Source organism: Gracilinanus agilis, chromosome 2 (assembly GCF_016433145.1).
Source record: "Gracilinanus agilis isolate LMUSP501 chromosome 2, AgileGrace, whole genome shotgun sequence".
NCBI classification, from domain to species: domain Eukaryota; kingdom Metazoa; phylum Chordata; class Mammalia; order Didelphimorphia; family Didelphidae; genus Gracilinanus; species Gracilinanus agilis.
In genome coordinates, this window is record NC_058131.1 from 474482143 (window position 1) to 474497268 (window position 15126).

A 15126-nucleotide genomic window follows, 5' to 3' on the forward strand; every position below is an offset into this window, starting at 1 on the left:
TTTTCATTACTTCCTGCTTATCCTGTTGGATTCTTAATAGGTCTTCCTAATTTTATTCTTTCCTCTCTATTGACATACTTCTCTTCCTTATGGATATCTGGTCCTATTACTTTGTCAGAACCCCTCAGTGCCTGCCGATTTCTTACTGAGTAAACTCATATTTCTTTGACTATCCTTCATGATTATTTATGATTTGGTACCACCCTGATTTTCTAGTCCTATCTCATACTGCATTGCCTCCCTATAGGCTCCAGAGGCTAGGCTCCAGAGAATCTGAAATTTTTGACATCTTATATAGAAATTCCCCTAGTGAATCCCTACCTACCCCTTAAAGCTCACCTCACTTGCTCCCTCCTCCAGGAAATTTTCAATGAGCCCACTTGCCGATAAAGACCTTTCCCTCCTTTAGACCTCATGTAACATTTTATGTTTTATAATTTGTGTTTATAATTGCCATCCATTTTTGGAGGGGTACCTCTCATGCAGTAATTCCATTAATAGATATTTATTCTCCACTAAAGTCCTACCTTGATGCTGTATCATAGCATGGAATTCTTGATGGTTATGCCAAAAAAGCTTAAGGCCCTGCCAAATTGAAATGACTTTAGAGATAGAGTTGTGACACTAGATGTTTTTTGAACTCAAGCTCCAGCCTGCTAACTGCAGAGAGGCTTATCACCAGCTTCACCACCAGATGGCACCTTTTTTTGGTGACAGTAATTCACAAAGAAAAGCTTCTAAGTTGTGGAAGGGTTCTAGTCTGCCAATAAAGGACATCCTTACACTGATGAAATAACCAATTATTCATTTTAACTGTAGTTATTTTCAGGTTGTCACTCCATAGCAGTAGGAGCAGTATCATATAAACTTTAAAATTTCTCCTCCAATTTCATTGGACATGAATGATGTTTGTTGAATGAACTGAATTAAAATACAAATTGCATTTAGTGTGGAAAAGGTGCAGAGTAAGAATGTGACCATAGTCTGGTGGAATTAACTGGTTAAGTTTTCAAGAAGAAAGAGTGTGAGAATTATATGGACCTTTGATTATATAATGACTCAGTTAGAAAAGACTTCAAGGTACTGGTTTTTAATTTAATATTTCTCTGTTATATCCACTACCTACAAAGTAGCAGTTGTATAGAGTGGTTTGGCATTATGCTAATTTCATGGACATGCATACTGGTTGGGCTTTTTATAGTGTTTTATTTATTTGGTAAATATAAAAACCTCAGCTGGTTGAAATACTCATTTTGTAGTGAATTGATAATAAAAACGTCACCAGAAATTTACTGTTAATTAATATTTGCAGAGTGTTTTTTGGTGTAAACAGTTATATAATAAAGAAAAATAATCAAAAAAGGTCCTGTTTTGAAGAGCTCAAAGACAAGAATGAGCTTTATGTATTCATTCATAGATTCTGTAAAAGGAATTTATTTATTTCTCTGGCAATAGAAAGTATACAAAAATAAAGTCTAGAACATAGACTGCCAGTTAAGTTGCTTAAGGACAAGAAAATGCAAGTATTTTTAGAAGCAGCATTAGTGATGTGGAGGGAAGAGATGTTTAAGGTCTCTCTTAGAAGAGAATTTCTAAGATGTTTAAGGCCTGCTCCATGAGATTCTCATAAGCCTTCTTAGAAAGTAAATAAGATTATTTCAGTTTAGGAGATTTGTATATGAAACAACCAGATTCTAAGAACATTTTTTTAAAAAAAGTTAAAAATTTTATTATAAACTTAGTAACCAAAAAACCACCAAAAAACATTTAACTAAACAAATGCATAAAGAAGATTATGTGCAAAATCACAAACTGCAAATTGTTTACAATTTGTTTAAAAATATGTAAATTACATATGTGTGCTAATATAAACACCCTTTGATTTTGAGTTCCTTTGTATTTATTTTACTTGGATGCTTTTTCCCTTGATTTTGTGGCTGTATGTAATCATGGTGTGTATTTTATGGTATGTATTTTTCTTATTTCTCTTTTCATCTCAATATATTTCCCTTATTTTCTTTTTATTTCCAATATTTGTCTTTTCAATAATATAAAACAATCCATTATATTCAAATATCACAATCCATCCAGCCATTTCTCTCATTTATTGCATTTTTGTTGTTTCCAGTTATTTCGCCATTCTACTTTTCCCAAAATCTCTTCCTTATCACCTAACTTTGCCCTTCTACTTCTTGATTCCCTTATCCCATAACTCTAGCCTCCCACTTTTTAATATGCACTCCCCTCTAGGTATCCCTCCCTTCTCTCCCTTTTCTTATCACCTTGTCTTCCTTTCTCTTAACCCACCTTTTGAAAGTTCTCTTATTCCCTCAGTCCTCCAAAGGGACTCCTAGTCCCTCTGTATTCCAGCCCCCTGTATTCCCTCCTGTTTCTCTGTACATTAAGAAAAAAAAATTACCCTTCTAACCATGTATGTTGTTCTCTCTTTATCCCAGGTCTGTTGAGACTTGGGTTCTAGTACTCCTAGCCCTCTACACTCTCCTCCTCTGCTCAGTGGCAGTTCCTCCACTTGTTCCTCCTCCATTTGAGATAGTCATTGCATCCTGCCTCCTCCTGGTCTATTCCACTACTATTTTGACTCATTCCATTCCATTCCCTTGACCTTGAGTCTTCCATCCATCCCCACCCCTTCAAAATACCCAGGCAATGATGCTATTCCCTGGATAACGTTTTCCTATACGAGAATCAAAAAATTGGACTTTTTGGGTTGCTTATGATTAACGTAATGATTCAAATTCTCTGGAGACTGTATATTAATTTATAATTATTAGTAAGGGGGGGGGCACATGCTCACCTAGTCACACCTAATTAGAAACTACTTCCACCCTGTGCTGCATCTGCTTGGCTTACAAGGAAATGGAGGCTATAAGTAAGTGTGTGCCTCCAGAGAAGGGAGAGAGAGTGATGGAGTGTCCAGCAAGAGAGAGAACTTTCTCTGTCCCCTTTCTTATAAAGCCACTTTTTGCCACTCTTGGAATCTGATTGGACAAGCTTAACCTCAATCCAGCTCCGAGTTCTATCGTGGCGGGACTTCTGCCAGCCCTCTTCCATACTCCAGAATGACAGAATGACAGGTAGTCAAAGCGTGGAGCAGATACTGATCAAAGATGGATTTTCAAGTGGAATAAGGTGATACAATTTATATTAAATTCACACATTAGTCTTTCATTACCTTTGTATGTTTCTTATAGCTCAAATTTTCTGCTGGGTTTTGAGTTTTTCCCCAGGAATAGTTGAAACTCTTTAGTTTGTTAAATATCCATTTTCCTCCTTTTATAATTATGTTCATCTTTGCAGGATATGTTATTTTTGGTTGTAAGCCCAGTTCTTTTGCTCTGGAAATGATGTGTTCCATGTCCTGTGTTCTTTTAATGTTGTGACTGCCAAGATGTGTTATTCTGACTGTAGCTCCACATTATTTAAATTTTATTTCCCTTTGTTTGTAGTATTTTCTTCTTAACCTGGGAGCTTTGGAACTTAGCAATGATGTGCCTCTACATTTTCATTCTTGGGCCTTGTTGAGATGGTAATCAGTGGGTTCTTTAAAATCTCTATTTTACCCTCTATTTTTAAATTTTTGGGCAGTTTTCCTTGGTGATTTCTTGGAGCATAACTATTCTTATGTTATTTCTCCTTGGTCTATTTTCTAGGTCAATTTTTTTTAAAAATATTTTTAAACCCTTAACTTCTGTGTATTAGTTCCTTGGTGGAAGAGTGGTAAGGGTAGGCAATGGGGGGTCAAGTGACTTGCCCAAGGTCACACAACTGGGAAGTGTCTGAGGCCAAATTTTAGGTAAATTTTTTTAATAAGATGACTCATATTCTCTTCTTTCATTTCAATATTTTGATTTTGCTTTATTATTTCTTGTTGTCTTGTGAAATCATTAGCTTTTCCTTTTCCAGTTCTAGTTCTTAATACATTATTCAAACATATATTCAAAAAAGTTTCTGAATCTCATTTTTCATTTAGGTGATCTTTCTTTCGTAATATTTTTGATTCTCTTGCATTGTTTTCTGAGCATCTTTGAAAAAAAGGTTTTTTTTTTCCATTTAAGAAGCATGTATTTTATCTTCCACTTTCACTGGAAAAAAAGAAAAATGAAACACATCGTTCATGTTCAATTTATATGTCTCGTTCTGAATCTGAATATATCACCTGGAAGATGGAGAGCAGACTTCATCAATGGTCTTCTGGATTTTTGTTTGAGTATTACATTGATCAGAGTTCTTAAATATTTCAGAGATGTTTGTTTTTAGAATGTTACAGTCTAATTTATTCCTCTGGTTTTCACTTTACTTAGCATCAGTTTATACAAGTCTCCCAAGATTTTTCTGAACTCATTCCTTTTGTCATTTAAAAATATAATGCAATATATAAATTGCATTCATATATTATAATTTGTTTAGTCCTTCCCTAATTGATGGGCATTCCCTTAGATTTTAGTTCTTTCTTATTACCAAAAAAGTGACCATAAATATTTTTGAATGTATGAGCCTTTTTCCTCTTTCTTTGATCTCCTTGTAGGGTATATACTTAGTCTAAGAACATTTCCAAATGATCTTACATGATAACCAGTTGAAGGGACAGTCTCAAGCCAGAAAGATGGATAAAAACTTAACTGGAGGTGTTGGGTTCAAATCTGGCTTCAGATACTGCCAACCTTTGTGAATCATTTAATCCCAAATTGTTTCTTCTGCCTTAGTACTAAAACTTAGTATTGATTCTAAGACAGAAGGTAAGGGTTTAATGAAACAAAAAACTTAACTGGAGCTGTAGAAGCCTCTATGTTCTTCTTGTCTTTTAAACCAATCACATTTTCTTCCTGGTTTCTATTTTTTTTTTTTTTATCCTGGGACTCCATTCTAGGAGCATAGGGCCACAACCAGTAGGCAATGGGACACACACTCGCTCAGGGTCACCCAGCTGGGAAGTGCCTGAGCCCGGATTTGAACCTAGGACCTCCCGTCTCTAGGCCTGGCTCTCAATCCACTGAGCTAGCCCAGCTGCCCCTACTTTAGGTTGCAGTTTCTTTAGCAGATGTAGTTTTTACAGGGTGGGGTTGCTAGCTCCACGCCCAACCCTCCTCCTTTTTTTCATCTGGGCTAGGGACCGTCCTTGGCCCAGGACTGGTAAGGGTGGGCATTAGGGGTCAAGTGACTTGCCCAAGGTCACACAGCTGGAAGTGTCCGAGGCCGGACTTGAACCTAGGACCTCCAGTCTCTAGGCCTGGCTCTCAATCCACTGAGCCACTCAGCTGCCCCCTGGTTTCTATAGGGGCTCTGATTCTACTGACATTTAGGATCAGAAATGTAGAGATTTTTATTCCACTTTTCTGATCATATTTTCTCTTTATTTCATGTGTTAGGTACTCATTGTTGGAGGTTCTTTTGGGCTCCGTGAGTTTTCTCAAATTCGTTATGACGCTGTGAAGGTCAAGGTAAGAGTGATCTGTTTACTATGGGAAGAATAATTGATGGGCATTCCCTTAGATTTTAGTTCTTTTTTTACTACAAAAAAAGTGACCATAGTGTTTAATATTGGAAATTCTGCTTTTATAACAGACAGTTTCTTTTATCAAGGACTTAGTGGCCTTGCTAACTTCCTTCCAAGCAGCATCATGTCTCATTGCCTATGGTTTCTATTCCTGACTCTTCTGAGTCACTGGGTAGCCTTGGGTCTATTTCTTAATCTTTAAAATGACAATAGTTATCACATACAAGGTCATTGTAAAGATTTATGATGTGTTTTAAGGTATTCAGCAATTCTGTACTCTATTTACTGAAAAAAAAAATATAAGTATGAAGGTATTTTCGTACAAAAAAAAGCCTCAGCAGAGTTGGTGTTAGGCTTTAGTGAAGACCAAAGAATGTGAGACTTTTGTTTTAGTTCCTAATATCTAGTTAATTAAACAGTCTGTTAAACTAGCCCAGCAATAGATTGTTTAAGTAATCACAGATTTTTATATCTTCTGAAGCTGGTGTACATAACTATTTTAATGAAATTATGGTAAAATTCAGACCAAATTTTACATAAGAATCATGTGTCCCTCGCTATATTGTGGTTCACTTATCGTGGCTTCACTGTATTGCAGTTTAAAAAAAAAAAGTATCAAATTCTGTATCTTGGAGTTTTTGCTATATTGTGGGATTTTGCAGATGAATATCATACTATACACAGTGGAAATGCAGTATGCCACTATTGCTTGCACAAGTTTGCCAGCATGAGATTGCACATGGCACACTATTGGCTTATGGAATGAAAGGTGACCAACCACAGCGCTGTGTTCTATATCTTGGGTGCTGATTGGCTCAATGACTGTATCATCAGTTTGTTTATTCTCCTGCTATTTCGTGGATTTTCATCTATTGTGGGGGTCTCTGGAATGTAACTCCTATGATAAGTGAGGGATCACTGTACCTTTATCCTGAGGTTTACATTTGATATCTATAACCCAGATAGATAGAATGCTTCACCGTTTTCCTTTCTAGGAAACTTTCTTAAACTTTATTATTATTGGTTAGAAAATAAAGTTTGGATTTGAGAATGGAACCATCTTTGTTCTTAAAGCTAAGAAAACTGTAAGTTCATTCACTCAGCATTAAGCCAGTATTTATTAAGCTTCTTTGTCATACAGAGCAATATGCTAGGTGCTAAAAGAATTAATAAGTTGAAAGAGATCATCTCTCACCTCAAGAAGCTAACAGTCTAGTAGGAGTTTAGGATGCAAAGCTGAGGTAAATACAATATACAATATTACTTGATAAGTGTATTAGAATAAAAAACAAAATGCTCTCTGAGGTCAGTGTGAGAAGTTTGTAATTAACAGGGATCAGGGAAGATTTCTTGGAGAAAGTGGCATTTGGGTTGGGCTTTAAAGAACTGGTAAAAATGAAACAGATAAAGAAGATGCAGCGAGGGAGGACATCCTAGGGAAAAAGTATAGTATGAGTCTGCAATATGTGTATTGGTACAGAAGTAAGAGAACATAGACCATCTTAGAGAGAAGAATTTGCTCAAACTAGAACATTGAGTGGAATGAAATATTGCCAGTTGAAGACTTTGTATACCATGTTAAGGAGTCTGAGGCAAGAGGGAGCCTATAAGAAATAAAATGGATATAAAAGGATAGATTTAAAAATATTATGGTTTTAAAGGTTTTATTGGAAGCCATTAGTAAAATGAAGCCACATGCCTATTAAGGGTCATTTTAAAAATCAAGCCCTGTTACTTCCTCCTCCCATCCTGGCTCTGCTCCAAAAGCAGAAAAAAGGAAGTACCAATCCAGTCTCTCACTATTTATCCTTCTATCTATGTGATTACACAAGACAGGAAACCCATTGACTCATGGGAAATGTAGTTTCAAGGAGCCCTAAATATCCAGAGGAAGTTTAGATCAGGGACCTCAAAATTAGTTCAGGGACTCCCAAATTTCCAATATTACAAGCCTAAAGATCTCTGGGTGGCTGAGAGGCATAAACAGATAAAGATGTAACAAAAATTATGTTGACAGATATATTAAGGATAGATTGGAGGGTATTGGAAGAGAGGGGTGGTAGAAAGATCTTTTGGAAGACAATTTGTAGAGTTCAAGTAGTTAGTAAAAGAAACCTATACTCTTGTGGTGGCATTAGGAATAGAGCAGAGGGGAAAGATAGGAAAAATGTAGTGTCAGTATCAGACTTGGTAACTGATTGGCTATAAGAGGCAAAGGAGAGGGAACAAAGATAATACCTCAATGCCCCAGGCATTTCTTTAAGACTGTAAGTTCCATAGAAGCTGCTAATCTACACTGGTATATATTCATGGTCTTTGTGCAGTTTTAAGCTTCCCAGTGCTTGGGATACCCTGTATAACCTCAAGGTTTGGAATCTGGGAAGCAAAGTAAATGGCGTTTCCACTGAACAAAATAGGGAAGTCAGAGAGAGGAGCAGATTTAGGGGAAAGGTAATAAATTGTGTTTTGGAATCCTCTATTTTGAGTTGCTGCTGGAATGAGTTGCTGGTCTGAAGCCCAAAATAGAAGTGAGAACTACACACACCTATTTGGACCTGAGTTACATAGAAGTGGCATTACAAACTGGACGAATGAATGAGGTGCCAGGGAGAGAGGGGAAGAGAGAGAAGAGCAGAGAGCCAAGCACAGGCTTTTGGGCAACATCCACATGAAAGGGTTGGGAGAGGAGAAGGATCCAACCAAGGATAGAGAGATGTGTTTAGAGGGATAAGTGAAGAGCCAGAAGAGTATCCTGACTAAAGCCAAAGGAAGAGGGGAATATTCCAGTATAAGGTCAGAAATGGAAGGAAAAAAAGGTTGCAAAGAATGAAAACCCCCAAGAAAAGGTTTTTGGATTTGTCAATTAGATGGTCAATAGTGATACTTGAGAAATCAGCTTAAAGTAGAATGGGTGGGACAGAAACTTAATTGCAGGGGAGAGGAGTGTGTGGAGACTGTAGCTAGTGAAGAGTTGGAGGCAATGGGTGTAAACAACTTCTCAAGTAGTTGGTGGAAAGGAAGGAGATAGTTGGTGAATGGGCTAGAAGGGCCAAGAATATACTTTTTGTTTTTTAGTACGGTAGAAACTTGAATATGTTTTTAGGTAGAGGAGAAAGAACCAGTGAATAGAGATCAAAGGGGCATGATTGCTAGGGAAAAGACCTGGCAGAGGCAGGAGAGAATGGTCAAAGGAACAGGTAGAAGAAATAGCCTTCATGAGGAGTAGGGTTTTCTGTGAGCAGAAATGGTAGAATTTATAGTAGGGAAATGAGTAATAGTAATTGGAGAGATTCTGGAAGCATATCATGGTCATTAAATCAGAGTTTTGCTTACTTTTTTATTTGTGTGGAAAAGTTCTGTGGGGGTTATGTGGAAGCAATGAATATAGTAAAACAATGAATTGGTAGGAAAAAAATTAAGGGGGAGAAAGTTTCATTTATCAAGAGAAAAAAGAAAAAATAGAAAAGAACATGGACCAAATGTCAGAAGACCTAGATTCTCATACAGAATCCACTTATTAGCTGTATTACATTGGGCAACAAGACACTCATCCTATCTCTCTGAGCCAGTTTTTTTTATTTGTAGAATACTAATTAAAAAGCCTTTATCTCCTGAGCTTTTTTATGAGACTCAAATGAGCTAATTTGTGTGAAAATATTTTATAAACTATAAGGCACTACATAAATATTCCAAGTGAGATTTATTACTGTATCCTATACAGCTCTTATCATACTGTTCCTACTTCTCTTATCTCCTATTATACTCTTCCATGTATTCTGTGCTCTAGACAAATTGCAGTAATATTAATACTATTAATAATGATGATCATAGTAATAATTCACTCTCATATAGTAATTTAAAGTTTATAAAACATTTTTCACTCAATAATGCTGCAATAAATACTCAACAATCTTTTATATGCCTTACTTTTTCAGTATTCCTTTGCTTTTGTTGTTCCCTAGTCTGGGTTTATATGTTTGTTAAATTCCTGCTTGTGGAACTAATGGAAAAAAAAATGTGAAGGATGTCGGCCTAGCAGTACCAGATAAATTGGTGATCATCAAAACAATATGGTACTAGCTAGAAGACAGAAAGGTGGATCAATGGTATAGACTAGGGGTAAATGACCTCAGCAAGATAGTGTTCGATCAACCCAGAGATTCCAGCTTTTGGGACAAGAACCCACTATTTGACAAAAACTGCTGGGAAAATTGGAAAACAGTATAGGAAAAATTATTTTTAGATTAACATCTCATACCTTATACCAAGATAAATTCAAAATGGCCAAATGACTTAAATATAAAGGGGGAAATTATAAGTAAATTAGGTGTTAACATAGAATAGTATACATATCAGATCTATGGGAGAGGAAAAAATTTAAGACCAAGCAAGAGATAGGGAACATTATGGAATGTAAAATGAATAATTTTGATTACATTAAATTAAAAAGTTTTTGTATAAAGAAAACCAAATTAGAAGGGAAGCAACAAACTGGGCAAAATTTTTTATAACAAAAACCTATGACAGAGGCCTAATTTCTCAAATTTATAAGGGACTAAGCGAAATGTACAAGAAATCAAGCCATTTCCCAATTGACAAATGGCCAAGGGATATGAATAGGCAGTTTTCAGATAAAGAAATCAAAACTTTCAAAGGTGTTCTAAATCCCTCCTGATTAGAGAAATGCAGACCAATACAATGCTGAGGTACCACTTCACACCTAGAAGATTGGCCAATATGACAGTAAAGGAAAATAATAAATGTTGGAGGGGATGTGGCAAAATTGGGACACTATACACTGCTGGTGGAGTTGTGAATTGATCCAACCATGATTAAAGGCAATTTGGAATTATGCCCGAAGGGTTTTAAAAGAATGCATACCCTTTGATCCAGCAATCCCACTACTGGTTTGTACCCTATAGAGATAATAATGAAAAATGTTTATACAAAAATATTCATAGCCATGCTCTTTGTGGTAGTAAAAAATTGGAAAATGAGGGGGTGTCCATCGATTGGGGAATGGCTGAACAAATTGTGGTATATGAAGGTGATGGAATACTACTGTGCTGTAAGGAATGATGAACTGGAGGATTTCTCTAGGAACTGGAAGAACCTCCAGGAACTGATGTAGAGTGAAATGAGCAGAACCAAGAGAACATTATACAAAGAAAGTGAAACATTGTGGAACAATCCAATGTTTGCTACTACAAGACAATCCCAAGAGACTTGTGAAAAAGAAGGCTATCCACATTGAGAGAAAGAACTGTGGGAGTAGAAACACAGAAGAAAAACATATGGTTTATCATTTGTTTATATGGGCATATATGATTTGGGGTTTTGGTTTTAAAAGATTGCTTTATTGCAAAAATGAATAGTATGAAAATAGGTATAAGTGATAACATTTGTATAACCTAGTAGAAGGGTTTATTGATTCTGTGAGTGGGGAGGGAAGAGGAGAGGGAAAGAAAATGAATCATGTAAACATGGAAAACTACTTCCAAAATAAATAAATAAATTCCTGCCTGTGTTTTGAAGTCATATTCAAGTGCAGCCACTTTCAGGAAGTTTTTTTTGAATCAGTAATGACTATTCCCCTGTCAGACCTCACATAGCACTTTGATTTGACCACTCTGACATCATTTATCTAGTATTATTTTTTACAATCATTATTTGTGCCTATGTAGTTTCTTAAATCTAGCATTCCATTAGACTGTGTGCTCCATGAGACCAGTGATCATGTCTTACCTAAATAGTTTATCTTAGTTGTTGCCTAGGCCAGTGATGGAGAACCTTTTAGAGATGGAGTGCCAGGCCCTGCCCTGCCCCCCAGTGCTGTGCCCCTCCCCCCAGACCATATTCTGTGCTCTGCCCCTCCACTGAGTGCTGGGCATGCCCTGCCCCCTCCTTTTACCCCACACAGCGGGAGGGGGAAAGTGCCCCCATTGGGCTGCTAGGTGGAAGGGCGAGTGAAGTGAGGAATGTCCTCAGGGAGTATAGAGAAGGGGAGGGGAATGGCCTGAGCACAGCACTCCTCTCCCTTCCAGCTCTGCTACCTGTGAGCTGCCCACCTTAACCTTCTGTGCACTCCCATTGGGCTGCTGGGTGAGGGGCGGGAATGTGAAAAGATGTCATCAGGTGTGGTGGGGAGGGGGAAGGGATGTTATAATGAACTCCTGGGAGAAGGTGGACACCACTTTGAGTGACAAGACCGTCAGTTGGAGACCTCAGGATGTAACCAGGTGCCATGAGCCAGGGCCAAAAGTTAGTTGGAGCCAACCCTATAAATACCCATCATGCACAGCACAAGACGGCTCAGTCTGGAGCAATCTTGGGAGGTGGGAAGTTCAAGAGAGGGAGGGTAGGCCCTATACCTGCAATTCAACTGCCTTGCCTGAGAGAGCCAGAGAGCTATTATAACCATCATCAATAGAGCTGTGAGAGAGCAAATATCACTGTCATTCAAGAAGAGCATCAACAGCCTTCCCTAATCTTTGACGTGGCTCAGGCCAAGTCAAGCCAGAGTTAGTGAGAGAGTGAAGAATCTCCAGTCTCTACCTGATCTAGCAACCTCTGTAGCTTGGATCATTCATTTAGATAACTAGCAATTAGGATTCCCAAATCCTCCATCCTTTCCCTTGTTCCTAACCCTGTTAAGCCAGAATTAAATATAGTTGTTTGTTACAAAGTCAAAGATTGAAGTACCTTTCCTGAGTGGTGAAAATATTCAAGCCCTTGGGAAGGGGAAGACAGTCTCACAGTCAGATCCATATCGTTATCCAATCAGTGCACCAATAGCCCATATCAGTATTCATTCCAACCCCAGGTTGAGGAACTAGAGAAGTTGATTATACATACAACTTCTCAGTGATTCCCTGCCTGGGCAGCTGTTAAAAGGGGACAGCTGATAGGCTCAGTCCAGCAAAGCCTGTCAGATGGGGAGAGGTATAACCCTTCTGCCAGCAGCACTGTGTGTGTGTGTGTGTGTGTGTGTGTGTGTGTGTGTGTGTGTGTGTATGTCTCTCTCCCCAATTCATTCATCGTTCCTTCTTTTTTTCTAACAGGGAGCAGCTCCCTCTGCCTTTCTAGTAATGAACTCTGGGCAGGGAGGCTGCCTGCCCACAGAGAGTGCTCTGTGTGCCACCTTTGGCATCCCTGCCATAGGTTTGTTATCAGTGGCCCAGGCTAATGTTTTGTACATAGTAGTTTTTTTTTTTAAATAAATGTTTATTGATTTGTTGAAAATGTAGGATAATGTCATTAAGGGTTGGGACACATAGTCTCTCTTCCTAGAATAATTTTACTTGAATGTTCATGTGTATAAGATGTGATTTGAAAGTACCCATCTTCCAGAAGTGGGAATTAATCATTTGGCAAGATAAATTACTTCCTAGAATATATTTGGTCAGTTGAATAGCGTATTAAGTTTGGGGACCTTTACTAACAAACAATAGAAATAAAAAGGATTTTTTTTGGCTTTATGTTAAGAGGTCAAATTTAATTCCAGAAAGAAAACATTACATACCCCCAATGTCTCCATATTTCTGATGCATGAAGTTTCTCATTTAAAACAAGATCCCAGTGAAATTAATAATGAATTTCCAAATCTAATGAATAAATCATTTTATACAATTGTGATGTCTTTTAAATGCTAAAGGCTTTAAGTAGTGACTATATTGGTCTTCATTTTATTAGCAAAGGAAGATTTGTTTTTGTTCTTAAAAATGCATCCACATTATGTGTGTGTGTGAGGACTCTATGCCAATAATTGTTTTGAAGAAAATGAATTATATTCATATTGTTTAATAGTTTTTTTTAGTCCATCCTTGTGATTCCATTGGCTTAGGATAATCTTCTACTCATTTTGATTGGTGGCTCTTTGGCATCTTACAGTCTTAAGAAGTTGCTTGAGGATATTTGGGGGAAGTGGCCATGTGAAATGTTCCATTTTTGTTCACTTTCCCTGAAAAGCACCCTAGCAAAGATAAAAAAGAACACCAAATGAATCAGTCAGTAAAACCAAAGAGCAATACCAGGAAGTTCCTCCATCTTGTCTAGCACTGCATAATGAGACAGCATGAAGCCTGTGAGGATTGTGGTCAGGCCCCACAAAAGGGGGCTGCAGCCAGAGTGATTTTCAATAAATGGAGCCTGAAGTCAGCAGGACCTCTGTGCTGGCCCATCAGAGCCACAGCAGAGAACAAAACCAATTGTAGGTGGGTGATTGTCCTAGGAAAAGAGATAGGGCAGAGGGGCACTTCGGGAGGTATGAAACAGGCCTGCTCTCCAGTGGTCACGTGGAGCTTGTCAGGGATATACCAGGGGATGGAGAGAGGGACTCAGGTGGATCCTCATATCAAGCCTCCAAGAGACAAAAGCAGAAGCCAGCAGGGGAGATTTATATGAATTGATGTATAGTAAAGTGGTGAGAGTTAGATAATTTATATATTGATTAAAACATTGTAAAGAAAAACAACTTTGGAAGATTTATGAACTCTGATCAATGCAGTGATTAACCATGGTGCCAAAGTCTGGTGTTAATCATGCTTTCCAGAGAGGTGATGGATTAGAGGTGCAGAGGGAGACATATGTTTTCTTACTTGGCCAATATGTGAATTTGTTTTGCTTGATAAAACTTATTTGTTACAAGGAAGAACTTACATATATATTGGAAAGGGGAGAAGGAAGGAGGTTGATAGTGATAGTGATGCTAAAGAAAGAAGATAAATAAAATGGCAAGGAAACATTAAAAAATATACAAAGGAGAACAGAGGCAAATTCAGAAGGGGGCACAGACAAGGAAGTTATTTCTTCTAAGATGAAAGGGTTATGCTTTTTTGGCTATGTTGAATGATCCATATATTTGTTGCTTAAGAAACTTTGCTTTTATTTTTTTAATTAAAATTAAAATTAAATTAATTTAAAAATTAAAAAAAAAACCCTTCCATCTTAGAATAAATAATGTGTATTGATTACAAGGCAGAAGAATGGTAAGGGCTAGGCAATAGGGGTCAAGTAACTTGCCCAGGATCACACAGCTAGGAAGTGTCTGAGGCCAGATTTGTCCTAGGACCTCCTGTCTCTAGGCTTGACTCTCAGTCTACTGAGCTACCCAGCTGCCCCCAAGAGACTTTGCTTTTAGCTACCAAAAGGAATCAATAGGACTTGAGGAATTGGATATTTCCTTTTCCAATTAGAATTAGAGCCTCTTGACTTTTTCATCTTCTTTCTTTGGTACCAGCGCTTACTGTGCCAGAATGTAAGGGTGAGGTGATAGAAGAAATGTACAGCCTCTTCTTTACCATCCAACTGTGTCTCCATCTTCCTGGAGGGTCTATGGGGGTGGCCGATTAGTCTCCTTCTTGACTCCCCTATCAGGCGAGAGCCAGAGTCACTTTCAAAACTCAGAAGCAACTGTGTAGAGTGACATTTGGGGGGGCTTGTACCCCTAAAAATCACTCTAATGAGCAGACAGGAGACTTGATGTTTGCAGAGTTCACATGGCTTTATCCAGAGGCATGGGGGGTGGAGTATAGAGTAAAGAATTCTGCCTGGGCAATACTACCTGAGCATAGATAGTATTCTTACAAGGTTGGGGGTGGGTGGCAAACGGG

At 37.9% G+C, this 15126-nt stretch overlaps 1 protein-coding gene across 1 annotated transcript in view; it reads left to right on the forward strand.

Annotated features, from left to right (window-relative positions):
• Positions 1-15126, forward strand: part of LOC123237781 (cytochrome c oxidase assembly protein COX16 homolog, mitochondrial) — a 153467-nt gene that overhangs the window by 29953 nt on the left and 108388 nt on the right. Inside the window, 1 exon segment of the mRNA XM_044664912.1 lies at positions 5388-5459. Within this exon segment, the coding sequence (XP_044520847.1) occupies positions 5388-5459 (72 nt within the window).